Source organism: Echinops telfairi, unplaced genomic scaffold (assembly GCF_000313985.2).
Source record: "Echinops telfairi isolate 266 unplaced genomic scaffold, ASM31398v2 ScPeMD7_23;HRSCAF=83, whole genome shotgun sequence".
NCBI classification, from domain to species: domain Eukaryota; kingdom Metazoa; phylum Chordata; class Mammalia; order Afrosoricida; family Tenrecidae; genus Echinops; species Echinops telfairi.
The window spans coordinates 7194073-7206375 of NW_022103920.1; the positions used below are offsets into that span (position 1 = coordinate 7194073).

A 12303-nucleotide genomic window follows, 5' to 3' on the forward strand; every position below is an offset into this window, starting at 1 on the left:
CACAGCCCTGAGTCCCCCAACACCCTTGCATTTCGCTGGTTACTCATTGCACCCCGCCTTCCCAGCTGGAAGATTATGGACTTCGGAGAAGAAAGGGAGGCATCCCCCGTCATGCGTCAAAGACTCACAGCACCGCGCTAGCCAGCTGAGGTAGATGTAGTCGTTTTTCATCTTCTCATTCTGGATCAGGAGGAACACCTGCAGGAAGAGGAGAGGGGAGCCAGTGACAATGACAGTCCTGCTTGCCAGCTTGCCTTAGGCTGGTGATTGCAGGAGCCTGCCTTCGGTACAGAGGCGCCCTAGGAGGTTGGAGGGCTGGCTGGTAACTAAGAAGGTGGGCTCTGTGGGAAGAAGATGTGGCAGTCTGCTTCATAAGAGTGACGGCCTTGCCAATGCTGTTGGGTGGTCCTACTCTGCTCTGTCCCGCAGGGCTGCTGGGAGCACAGAGGAAGACAGGGGCCAAATGGACCTCATATTGCAGCGGCGGCGGCACAGGGGAAGACATTCCACCCAGTTTGCTAAGAAAGGGGAAGATTGGACATGAAACGGAGGAATATAACCCTGGTTCTGAAAATGAAGAGATCAGACATTCCTTAAGAATGTCAACTGACACATCACACTGTTACCTATCGCACACACTGGAGTACGGTACTGTTCTGAGGACAACAATTCTGACTTCTTGTTAACAGCAGCAGGAGACCCGGCCGGCCCTATGCCAGCCTCACCTCTGTCCACCTCGTTGAGAGGTAGCTCGTGCACGTCTCAAACTTTGAACACGTTGGTGTGATTCAAATCATCTTTTCTTGCACGTAAATCTTTCTAAAAATGGATACTGGAGATATTCTTGGCAAAAGATTCAAAGTCCAGGGGACGATGTGGAGCAAAAGCCCCTCTTGGTTGCTCAGTTCCAGTCCCAGGAGGGAAGCACTGTCAATGGTTTTATAAGTCCTCCAAGACCTTACAGTGCATAGGTGCACAAACATGCACAAGGGGCTTCAGTGGATTTGTGGGGAAAGTCTGGTATCTTTTCACTCCATTTTCCCACAAACTGTCTGAAGCTCCCTCGTGTTTTTCAAACAAATGGCACTCCGAGGTTATCTTTTGACCCAGAGGTTGACTGAGCATCACTCAGCTTCTGAACTGAGACCATTGTCCTGAGCATCTCCTGAGCTGGAGCAGCACAATTTCCTCATTGCTTAGAAGAAGCCTATCTCCAGCTCGGCTGTCAGCTCCCCACTCCACTTCCTTCTTTGTACCCAGTACTTAGTGACTGTCTGTCTCCTTCTTCGAAGGCAGGGACTCCAGCCCCATGTGCTGTGTCTGCCCACAGAGCCAGCACCCACTAACTCCTGGGTTTACTGAGTCAATGCGATTCTTCCTAGAATCACCTTGCAGACCCTTTCATTTCTTGCTTTGAAACGTGTGAGGTTAAGAAACTCAACCACCTCAGGTTTGGCTTCAGATCTGAACAAGTCTAAATCCTGAAGCGCTCTCTCTCTCTCTCTCTCTCTCTCTCACACACACACACACACACACACACACACACACACACACCTTCTGGTGGACAGGATGTGGTTTGCAATGCCCTACTTTTCTCTTTACATTGTGCCCCAGGTTACCTCACTTCTCCCCAAGGCCTCCATTACCACCCACATGCTGGAGTCACCCAGCCTGTATCTCCAGAAGTCAGGGGACAGCTTTCGTGAGCGTCAAAACCAACATTCTGACTACCAGATGCGCACCGCCTCTTGCCCAGTGGTGCCCCGGACCCACACTCTGCAGCACTCTCTCTGTTTTGTACACAGACAGGAACTCCAGGGCTGGTTCATTCAGGGAAGGCCATTTCTGAGACCTCTCGGCAACTGTCCTCCTCAGTGGTGTCCAGCTGGCCTCTGGGCCGTGTGTCCCTGGTGAGTTCGGCTGGCCAGTGGAGCGGAGTGCTGATCTAGAGGCACGCCTCTCAGATGTAACTTATAAGCAGTCATTCACAATGATCTGCAGTGGTTCTCAGCCTGTGGGTCGCGACCCCTTTGGGGGGGTCAAATGACCCTTTCACAGGGATTGTCCAATTCATGACAGTAGCAAAATGACAGCGATGAAGTAGCAACGAAAACAATGTGATGGTTGGGGGGGGCACCACATGAGGAACTGTATGGAAAGGTCGCGGCGTCGGGAGGGTTGAGCACTGCTGCTCTGGAGGCAGGCACCCCCTGACATACCTTGTAGCAGTCATTGGCAATGAGCTGTAAGAGGCTGAGCAGCGCTGCTCGGGAGGCACCCCGACATACCTTGTAGCAGTCATTGGCAATGGAGGCCCCCTGACATACCTTGTAGCAGTCATTGGCAATGGAGGCCCCCTGACATACCTTGTAGCAGTCATTAGCAATGAGCTGTAAGAGGCTGAAGGACTCGCCCGAGGTCTCCATCTTCAGGTAGAGTTCCCAGGCCAGCCTGGGCTTCTTGTTCATGACATCTGCCAAGAGAAACACAGGTCCTCGCCTGACGAGTGGGCAAGAGACTGACTGCATCCCTGCATGCTTTGCGTCGGTGGCCTTGGCTCTGCACTCCCCACAGACACAGGAGAGCCGTTGGGGCTGGTGCGGTGCTGCCTTCCCTGCGGATTGGATCGGGATTCCCCTACGTGGCGCCTCTGTGAGGCTGCACAGAACCCCGCCTCTTTAGGCTGTGCCGACAGTGAGCAGCCCTTGGTGTGCTCACGTCCTGAAAAGAGGCCAGGGCCACCCAGGCAATCTACTCAAAGCCCGAACTCCCTGAGGATACCTGATGGCACACAGCCGACGTGAGCACACACACACTCAGGGCAGCCGCACTGTCAGGTCTGCGCGGAGCGAGACACAGGGGAAGGGAGCGGGCGGGAGCGGGCAGGCGGCAGCAGCTGCAGCACGCACTGCACAGGCCCTTGTCTTCAGGCCAGCACCCTAGGGAGGAGGTGCAGCTCACCAAGGCCCTGCCCGTGCAGACTGAACATTAGCAGCAGGCTTGAGGCCCAGGGTGTTTGGTGGAGCGAATCTCAGGGAGACAACACAGCCCTGAGTCCCCCAACACCCTTGCATTTCGCTGGTTACTCATTGCACCCCGCCTTCCCAGCTGGAAGATTATGGACTTCGGAGAAGAAAGGGAGGCATCCCCCGTCATGCGTCAAAGACTCACAGCACCGCGCTAGCCAGCTGAGGTAGATGTAGTCGTTTTTCATCTTCTCATTCTGGATCAGGAGGAACACCTGCAGGAAGAGGAGAGGGGAGCCAGTGACAATGACAGTCCTGCTTGCCAGCTTGCCTTAGGCTGGTGATTGCAGGAGCCTGCCTTCGGTACAGAGGCGCCCTAGGAGGTTGGAGGGCTGGCTGGTAACTAAGAAGGTGGGCTCTGTGGGAAGAAGATGTGGCAGTCTGCTTCATAAGAGTGACGGCCTTGCCAATGCTGTTGGGTGGTCCTACTCTGCTCTGTCCCGCAGGGCTGCTGGGAGCACAGAGGAAGACAGGGGCCAAATGGACCTCATATTGCAGCGGCGGCGGCACAGGGGAAGACATTCCACCCAGTTTGCTAAGAAAGGGGAAGATTGGACATGAAACGGAGGAATATAACCCTGGTTCTGAAAATGAAGAGATCAGACATTCCTTAAGAATGTCAACTGACACATCACACTGTTACCTATCGCACACACTGGAGTACGGTACTGTTCTGAGGACAACAATTCTGACTTCTTGTTAACAGCAGCAGGAGACCCGGCCGGCCCTATGCCAGCCTCACCTCTGTCCACCTCGTTGAGAGGTAGCTCGTGCACGTCTCAAACTTTGAACACGTTGGTGTGATTCAAATCATCTTTTCTTGCACGTAAATCTTTCTAAAAATGGATACTGGAGATATTCTTGGCAAAAGATTCAAAGTCCAGGGGACGATGTGGAGCAAAAGCCCCTCTTGGTTGCTCAGTTCCAGTCCCAGGAGGGAAGCACTGTCAATGGTTTTATAAGTCCTCCAAGACCTTACAGTGCATAGGTGCACAAACATGCACAAGGGGCTTCAGTGGATTTGTGGGGAAAGTCTGGTATCTTTTCACTCCATTTTCCCACAAACTGTCTGAAGCTCCCTCGTGTTTTTCAAACAAATGGCACTCCGAGGTTATCTTTTGACCCAGAGGTTGACTGAGCATCACTCAGCTTCTGAACTGAGACCATTGTCCTGAGCATCTCCTGAGCTGGAGCAGCACAATTTCCTCATTGCTTAGAAGAAGCCTATCTCCAGCTCGGCTGTCAGCTCCCCACTCCACTTCCTTCTTTGTACCCAGTACTTAGTGACTGTCTGTCTCCTTCTTCGAAGGCAGGGACTCCAGCCCCATGTGCTGTGTCTGCCCACAGAGCCAGCACCCACTAACTCCTGGGTTTACTGAGTCAATGCGATTCTTCCTAGAATCACCTTGCAGACCCTTTCATTTCTTGCTTTGAAACGTGTGAGGTTAAGAAACTCAACCACCTCAGGTTTGGCTTCAGATCTGAACAAGAATAAAATCAGTGCAGGACAAATGAGTCAAGGGCAAAGCTTTCCCAAGTATACATACAGCTTCAGGAGTAAGCGGTTGTGATAGCATTATTGGATGACCAACCCTGGTGGCATAGTGGTTATGTGTTGGGCTGCTAACTACAAGGTCAGCAGTTCAAAACATTCAGTTTCCCCGAGGGAGAAAGATGGGGCTTTCTGCTTCCATAAAGAGTTCGCCTCAGACACCCACAGGGGCAGTTCTCCCCTGGTCTGCAGGGTTGCTGTACGTCACCATCGGTTGCATGACAGTGACAGCTTCTTCTCCATGGTTTATTTTGCGTTGGAATTAGGTCTCCAATGTTGAGCGACTGAAAAGCAAGGGGTCTGGACCAGGAAGAGACGGACAGTGTCCATTCTCAGCGAGTCCCCATTCTCCATCCTAAAGGACAATTTTATCTCCATCAGGCTTTGCAGCCCCAGACTCCCTGGAAGGTTTCCCTGATGGCTATCTTTTCAAATATGCTCATGAACATGTCACCGGTGATACAAACATTTCCCTCCGTTGTGAGCTTGGAGCAACACGCGCTGTCGGTAGAAATCTAGGAGGAGGTGGGAACAGCAGCGGATGTGAAATCAAACTGCCTCTGTGTTACCTTTGTAAAGGGCTCAGGAGTCCCTGGGCTTTCATCTGAGTTCAGACATCCAGAGAGAACTTTATACCTTCGGACACACATTTGGAAACCTCAATAGCTGCCCCGGGCTGCCTCCTTTAAACATGACTGCTTTATAAAGTAGGGAGAATAAGTAAGATCAAAGGGTAGCACTGACCCACGGAAGGGGGGTTGGGAAAAAGGAGGAAAGGGACCAGGAAACCCTGGGAGGGAATGGGACACGTGACGGTACACGGAGGGAGTTGCAATGGCTGGACTGACCCAAAAGAGTATGAGCTGGTAAATGGAGAACTGATGCTCTGCCCTGGAAGCCCTCACCTGATTCACGAATTAAAGATTCAAAAATGAATAAAGTCTTCAGTATACACAAAAGTCTATAAGACACAGCAATAAAGAGTAGGGCACGAGTGAACGTGTACCCACCACTGAATTTAAGGAAACAAAACCCACCGAAATGTGGCCATGACCTTCGAGGTCTTCTGTGTGAAGGTTCACTCTCACCCACTGGCTCTCCCGGGACACCACCCTGAGAACAGAGAGCTGACGATGCCCTTTCTCTGTGCTCTTTGGCTTGGTGACTTTGAACTTTCTATGAATAAAATCAGACTACATGTATCCTGCAGCTTTTTATCACATTCAACCTTTTAAAAAGTTTTAATTAAATAATGGTTTTATTGGGGGCTCTTACAACTCTTGTTACAATCCGTACATCGATTGTATCCAACATATTTGTACATATATTCCATTGTTCTTTTCTAGAAATTTACTTCCCGTTGTTGGGATCAGCTCCTCCTTTTTTCCCTCCTCTACCCCACCACGGATCCTGAGATTGACCGATTCACTTACAGGTTCATTCAACAAAACTACAGGAACTCGAAGTGCCAGGCGTTCATTTGTGCATTTGGGTACATCTGTGCACAAAGGAGCCAACAATCCCAGCACTTATGAAACGGGCATGCTGGCTGCAGGAGCAGAGAATTGCTTAATGTGGCTCTCGTAGCCAAAGTCTATAACTCCCACCAAGTGACCTTTCTCTGGGTCTGGTAAGAAGGATTCACCTGCAATTGGAAACAGGATTCCCTGGACTCCCATCCTGCTATATATAAAATGAGACCTCTGAGAAGGAGTGGTCTCATGACCAGGAAGAGGCAGGAGACGAGTGCATGCTCTGACCCTAGATCCCTGTGCAGTGAACCCCCTGGATCCAGAAGGCAGCTATCCCATAACGGGAGCAGCGGCAGAACCAGGAGCCACAGCATGGAACAAGGGCTGGCCTTCCCAACCCATGGAGCAAGGAAAGCTGAGTGCTTTTGTGCAGGAGGCTGGCTTGCAGAGTGGAGTGCCTCTGGGCACTTAATTGGGGGATTTGGCTTGCTGACTAACACAAGAGTAGCCGAGTGTCTTGGGGCTGAGGCTTGCTGGAGTGGGGTCCCTGTGCACACTCAATTCAGAGAGCTGGGCTTGCTGACCCACAGAGCTTGAGTGGAATGCTTTCAGGGTAAGCCTTAGAGCTGAGTGGTATGCCTCTTTGGGCTTTCATGAGCAGACATGAAACTTTATAACATGTCCTGGTAACTTCCATAATAAACCCCTTAATCATGAGTTTCTGTCTGCGATTTTCTGTGTAGCCATACCATGGATATAAGAGCTTAATGATAAATTTACTCACACTCAACTGCCATTGAGTGGGTGGAGACTCAGGGCAGCCCTGTAGGGCGGAGTAGAACTGCCCCTTGGGTTCCCAAGACTGTAACTCTGTCAGGAGTGGAAAGGCCCCTTCCCCCTGGGAGTGGCTGGTAGTTTCAAACTGCTACACTTGTGGATCGCAGTCTAACTCATAACCACCAAGGCACCAGAGCTCAAATCATAGAACACTGATTATGGCAACTCAACAGGAGGCAGTTAATAATAAACACGAATACTTCCTGGGCAAAGCCTTCTTAAACCAAACCAAACTCACTGCCACGCTGTCAGGGGCACTCGCCAGCCAGGGCGGAGGAGAACTGCTCCGTGGGTCTCCTGGCTGTCACTCTTTCCAGGAGAACAGAAGTCTCGTCTTTCTCCCTCAGAGTGGCTGACGGTCTCCAACTGCTGACCTGACGGCTTGCAGGCCAATGTGTAGCCACCACGCCGCCAGGGCTCCTGAACGCTTTCTTGAGCTAAAAAGATTTTCTATTGCTATTCATAAAAAAACTTAAATTAAGAGTACATTAAGATGTAGTCTTTATGTAACTTTCCATTTGCCAGTAAGACATCACTAAGCAGGTGCAAAAGTAAACCTCTGGGGCAGAAGATTTGCAAAGAGGTTATCTTATAAACGCAAACCTTAGCAAGTCAGTCACTAGTCACCAGGGCAACAAACTGAAACCTGTAATTCAGTCCTTCTACAGGTCCACTAGAATGGCTCAAGTGGAAAAAAGCCAGACAACACAAAGTGTTGACACACATGCGCAGTAACTGGATCTCTCACACTGCTGGTATTGTGTAAACTGGTTCAACCACTGGGGGAAGTGCTCTGGCCGCATCAACTCAAGCTGAACATACATTGCCCCTGTGCCCCAGCAGCTGGGCCACGGCCATCTTCCTCTCCCAGCCATAAACCCAATAGAAATTCCGGCGGACCGTCTCCCTGAAAGGCCAGGCCACGAGTGTTCCTGAGAGCAAACTTTCTCAGAGCTCCAAGGGGAGGAAACCCACATGTCACCGAGAGGAGGCTGGGCTAACGCCGTGGGAAGCCGGGGTCGGGGATCTCACGGTGGCAGGGTCCCGCAAGAAGACTGAGAATGAAAGAAGCATGTAGAAGGGGCCACGCTCTGTGATCTCATTCCTATCGACTCAGATTCGGACAAATGACTCTGTAGAGGGAGAAGTCAGGAGAGTGGCTAGTTTTCAGGGAGAAGAGACTAGAAATGGAAGGTTCTGATAACACTCTGTTTAATGATCTAGGTCCTGATTATGTGGACATGTTCACTTTATGATAATGCTGTAAGCTGTATTCTTATGACTTGTACTCTTTTCAGCAGGTATATTTCGATAAAACAGTTTAAGATGGAAACGTGGACTATGATGACGATGTCTACTCTCATTGTGACATTCTTAATGTACATTCTTAATGTCCCCCCCTCAGGGGACAGGAACCTTCACTGACGCCTTAGCTCAGACCATCTTATGTCGGTGTGAGAGAGACAAACAAGGGTGACCGCGCACAAAACTACAGTCTCTTTCCAGAGCAGGCACCCACCTCCTCACCCTCCCTGGTATTGCCCGTCGCGGCTTTAGCTTGTGCATAATTGAAGTTAAAGATGTCGTCGTTGTAGAAGTGACTCTGGGAAAAATAAAAAACGAAAACAACAATCTAAGCACAGGTCACACCAAGCAATCACATACAAGCCCCCCGTTTAGCAGATAAATGCCAAAGCCATTTTCGGGAAGCAGCTGCTGCCAGGAACCCCACACGGCCGCAGGGCCGGTTCTGAGGGCACCTCGTTTCTCAGCTGCACCCCTTAACCTGCAGCCAGCTGGCTACCTTAAAGGAGTTGAGGTAGATCAAGACGTCGTCAAACTGCTTCAGCAGGAAGAAGCAGGAGGCCATGCACTGCCGTCCCGGGATCGTGTCTGAAACAGAGCGGGGAGCGGTCCCGAGGGTTTTTTTTTCATGCAGGCATGCTTGCTTTTCCAGCCCTTTGCCTTACTGCACTTCTTAGTTACTGTGTTTTACTTCTTTTGTAACAAACTGATGGCCTGGGGCAACCCTGCTCCGAGCAAGCTCTCCTGCTGGGGCCCTTCTTCAACAGCCAGCGCAGCACCCCACTATCCCGTGCGGCTGGTGCAGCTTCCAGATGACAGCAGAGAGCCGACAACGTCGTTATAGGCACTGGGCCCCCAAATGTGCTTTATTGCTAGCTTCGCTGTATTTTGGTGGCCAGGAGCCTACCACACACACATGCTTCTAGACTCTGAGTCATGGGCTCTGTTGGCAGGCCAGAAGCCAGCCTAAAGGTGGAGTTAGGATACCGTGAGTGGCCAGGCACTGGCTGGGGGTCAGGTTCCAGAGACCCAGGGGAACATGCCCAAGGTCTCCGGGCTCCTGAATTCCTGCCTCCCTCTAGGCACTGCCTCTCAGCCAGCTCCACATCTGTGCTTACCCACTTGGCTGATTATGGCGCCACTGACTAGCCTGGGTCATCACTTGAATAGGACAGGCCAGCACTTCCAGGCTCCAGTGCAGAAATAACCTGCCGGCACCACCTGACCCGGAGTCTGCTCTGTGGCTGGCAGCAGACTCCACCTGAAGGCAGACTCCGCCTCCAAGACCTGTTCAGTGTCTCTGCCACAGCGCTTGTCACCATCAGAGATGCTGGCTCATCTATTTATGGATTGTCTGAATGTCCCCACCAGACTGGAAGCCCGACGGGGGCGGAGGTGGGGGAGGGACATTTGTTTGGTTTGCTTATGACTATACCCCCATCACCTCACTGAATTTGTGCTGCATGAATGAATGAAGGAAAATACTAAATAGTGTCTGTGGTAGTTACATAATCTCCTGTCAATTTCTTTCTTTCTTTTTTTTTAAATCAATTTATTGGGGCCCATAAAATTCATCATAATACATAGATCAATTGTGTAAAGCACATCTATACATTTGTTGCCCTCATCATTCACAAAATTCGTTTGCCTCTTGGGTTCCCGGAATCAGCTCATTTTCCTCCCCCCCCCTCCCTTCCTCTGCCCCACTCCCCCATGCACCCTTGATAATTTATAAATTATTATTGTATCTTATATTACACTGCCCGGCGCCTCCCTTCACCTACCCCTCTGTTGCCCATCCCCCAGAGAGGAGGTTATATGTAGCTCTCTGTGATCAATTTCCCCTTTCTACACCCCCTTCCCTCCTGGTATCGCCACTGTCACCCCTGGTCCTGAGAGGTTCATCTGTCCTAGATTCCCTGCGTTTCCAATTCCCATCTGTACCGCAGTGCATCATCTGATCTAACCAGGTCTGCAAGGCAGAATTGGGGTCCTGGTAGTTAGAGGGAGGAAGCGTTTAAGAACTAGAGGAAGGTTGTGGGTTTCATTATTGCTATACTGAACCCTAAGTGACTCTCTCCCCATACCCCTCTGCAAAGTATGTCCAGTTGTCTACAGATGGGCATTGGGTCCCCATCTCCTGTCAATTTCAAAGGGGTGGAGTCTAGCCTGTCAATCAGGTTGCAGCTTGATGCCCTAATGTGGAGGAATGAAGGAGATAAATAGCTCACTGGAGGGGGGACACTCTACTCGTCTTTCTGCTGACAAGACACATGGAGCTGCGATGATAGAGCCAGAGACCTGGAGCTGAAGGAGCCACATGGAGACCACTGCCAGTGCTAAGATGCTTCCACTGCCACTGGATCCACAAGACTTTCCACACACTGGCCTGGGATCTTTTTGCACTTGGCATCATTGCATGTGTGTGTGTGTGAGGTGGAATTTATAGACTGATCTTGGACATATAGGCTAATATCGGACTTGTGGACTTGATCTGGACTGGGCTGGGATATTTTCTTAATATACAAATACTCTTTGATATAAAGCTCTCTCTTACACACGAGTCTCTCTGGATTTGTTTCTCTAGTCTACCCGGACTAACACAATGTCAGCAAAATGTCTGAAAATGGCTAGCCAAGGATGATAAAAATATTTCTAAGGGCTCAAGTGGAAAGCAGGTGTTTTCAGAATGATGATGGCAACAAATGTGCAAATGTGCTTGACACAATGGATGGATGTATGGATTGTGATAAGTGTTGTATGAGCCCCCAATAAAATGATTTAAAAAAAATTTCTAGCCAGCTCAGCATGAACTCTGGTGAGTCAGAATACCTGCCGGCCATGGGCAGCCATGTGGCTCCTGGGAACCGGCTGTCAGTCGGTGTCCAGCCCTTTCCACACTGTGCTGATAGAACCCACAATTGGACAATGACATGGAAGCCACACGACTGCTAGTGGACAGTGTAGGTGGCTCTTCTATAACTGTGAGTTATGCTCAGTTTAAGTGGCCCTTCCAGGCCCCATCCCGGTGTGAGATACACGGTGATTCTGGAGTAGGTCTGCCTGCTGCTGGGCCCCGTTCTGGTGGGCGTTATCTGCTAACGGACAGGAACGGGGGTGAGACTGAGTTCTGACCTTAGTAGAGGGTGTGGATCGGACCACTCCCCTTGTTTAACAGTTATCTTAGTTCCTTACAATGGATGTAGGGAATTAGATGCTACGGCTGAGGAGAAGGAGAACTGTTTCTGGAGTGGCCTGGGGAAAGCCTGGCTGATTCAGATTAGGAGGAGGCCAGTGCCAGAGCCCCCAGGCCATAAATGCAGAGGTAAGACACAGTCCAGGGGTGGAGGATAGATGGTCAACATGTGGGTAAACTCTGATTGCACCATATAGCAATTCCCACCAAATAGCTTTTCCCTGCATGGGTCTAGTAAGAAGGTGAGAAAGAAACAGATAGGATTCGCCTGTGAGTCACTGTGAACAGGGTGCCCTGCAGTGCCATCCTGCTGCATATAAAATGGGCCCACTGAGGAGCAGGGGGCAAGAGCCAGGAGTGGAGCCCATCCTCGGCGGAGCATCGGGCTTACCCCAGCCTGGCCTATGCACTCTAGACTGAACTGCACCTGTCACCATGAAGACATCCCTCAAACTTTCATGAGTTCCGTGGGACACAGCGGGGATTTGCAGCACTTGGAAGTGTGAAGGAAAGACCCCAGCGAGTACTGGGAGTCTGGGGGTCTGCAATGGAACAAACCAGCATCTTTCAATAATTGAACTTTGGGAACATTTTCAATCTCCAACTTCTTGGGAATAGTTTGGTATTAATTCTTATAAAAATCATTAACATAAACTGTGAGGCATGACCTCTCTTTCTTTTTGACCATACTTTCTAAGCTAGATACCCACGTACAAAGTCACTATAGAAGAGATGAACCTAATAAACCAGCATTCTAATATTTTCATGATAGGGGAAAAAGAACACTGCAGGCTGTTGATCAAAAGAGTGGCAGTCCACCCACGTACTCCCTCAATGCAAGAACACTTTGTTCTATCAAACTGGCATTCCATCATGCTCATCTTCCTGACACAACCGCTGAAGACAAAGTGGGTA

At 50.4% G+C, this 12303-nt stretch overlaps 1 protein-coding gene and 1 pseudogene across 1 annotated transcript in view; one reads left to right on the forward strand and one right to left on the reverse strand.

The window, feature by feature from the left end:
• TTC26 (tetratricopeptide repeat domain 26) overlaps positions 1-12303 on the reverse strand; it is a 43003-nt gene that overhangs the window by 7689 nt on the left and 23011 nt on the right. Inside the window, exons 9-12 of the mRNA XM_030885165.2 lie at positions 8692-8780; positions 8407-8490; positions 3172-3241; positions 2367-2473 (exon numbers count right to left, since the gene is read on the reverse strand). Coding sequence (XP_030741025.1) covers positions 2367-2473; positions 3172-3241; positions 8407-8490; positions 8692-8780 — 350 coding nt within the window. The remainder of the gene's footprint in view (positions 1-2366; positions 2474-3171; positions 3242-8406; positions 8491-8691; positions 8781-12303) is intronic.
• LOC105979625 overlaps positions 10888-12303 on the forward strand; it is a 7806-nt pseudogene continuing 6390 nt past the window's right edge.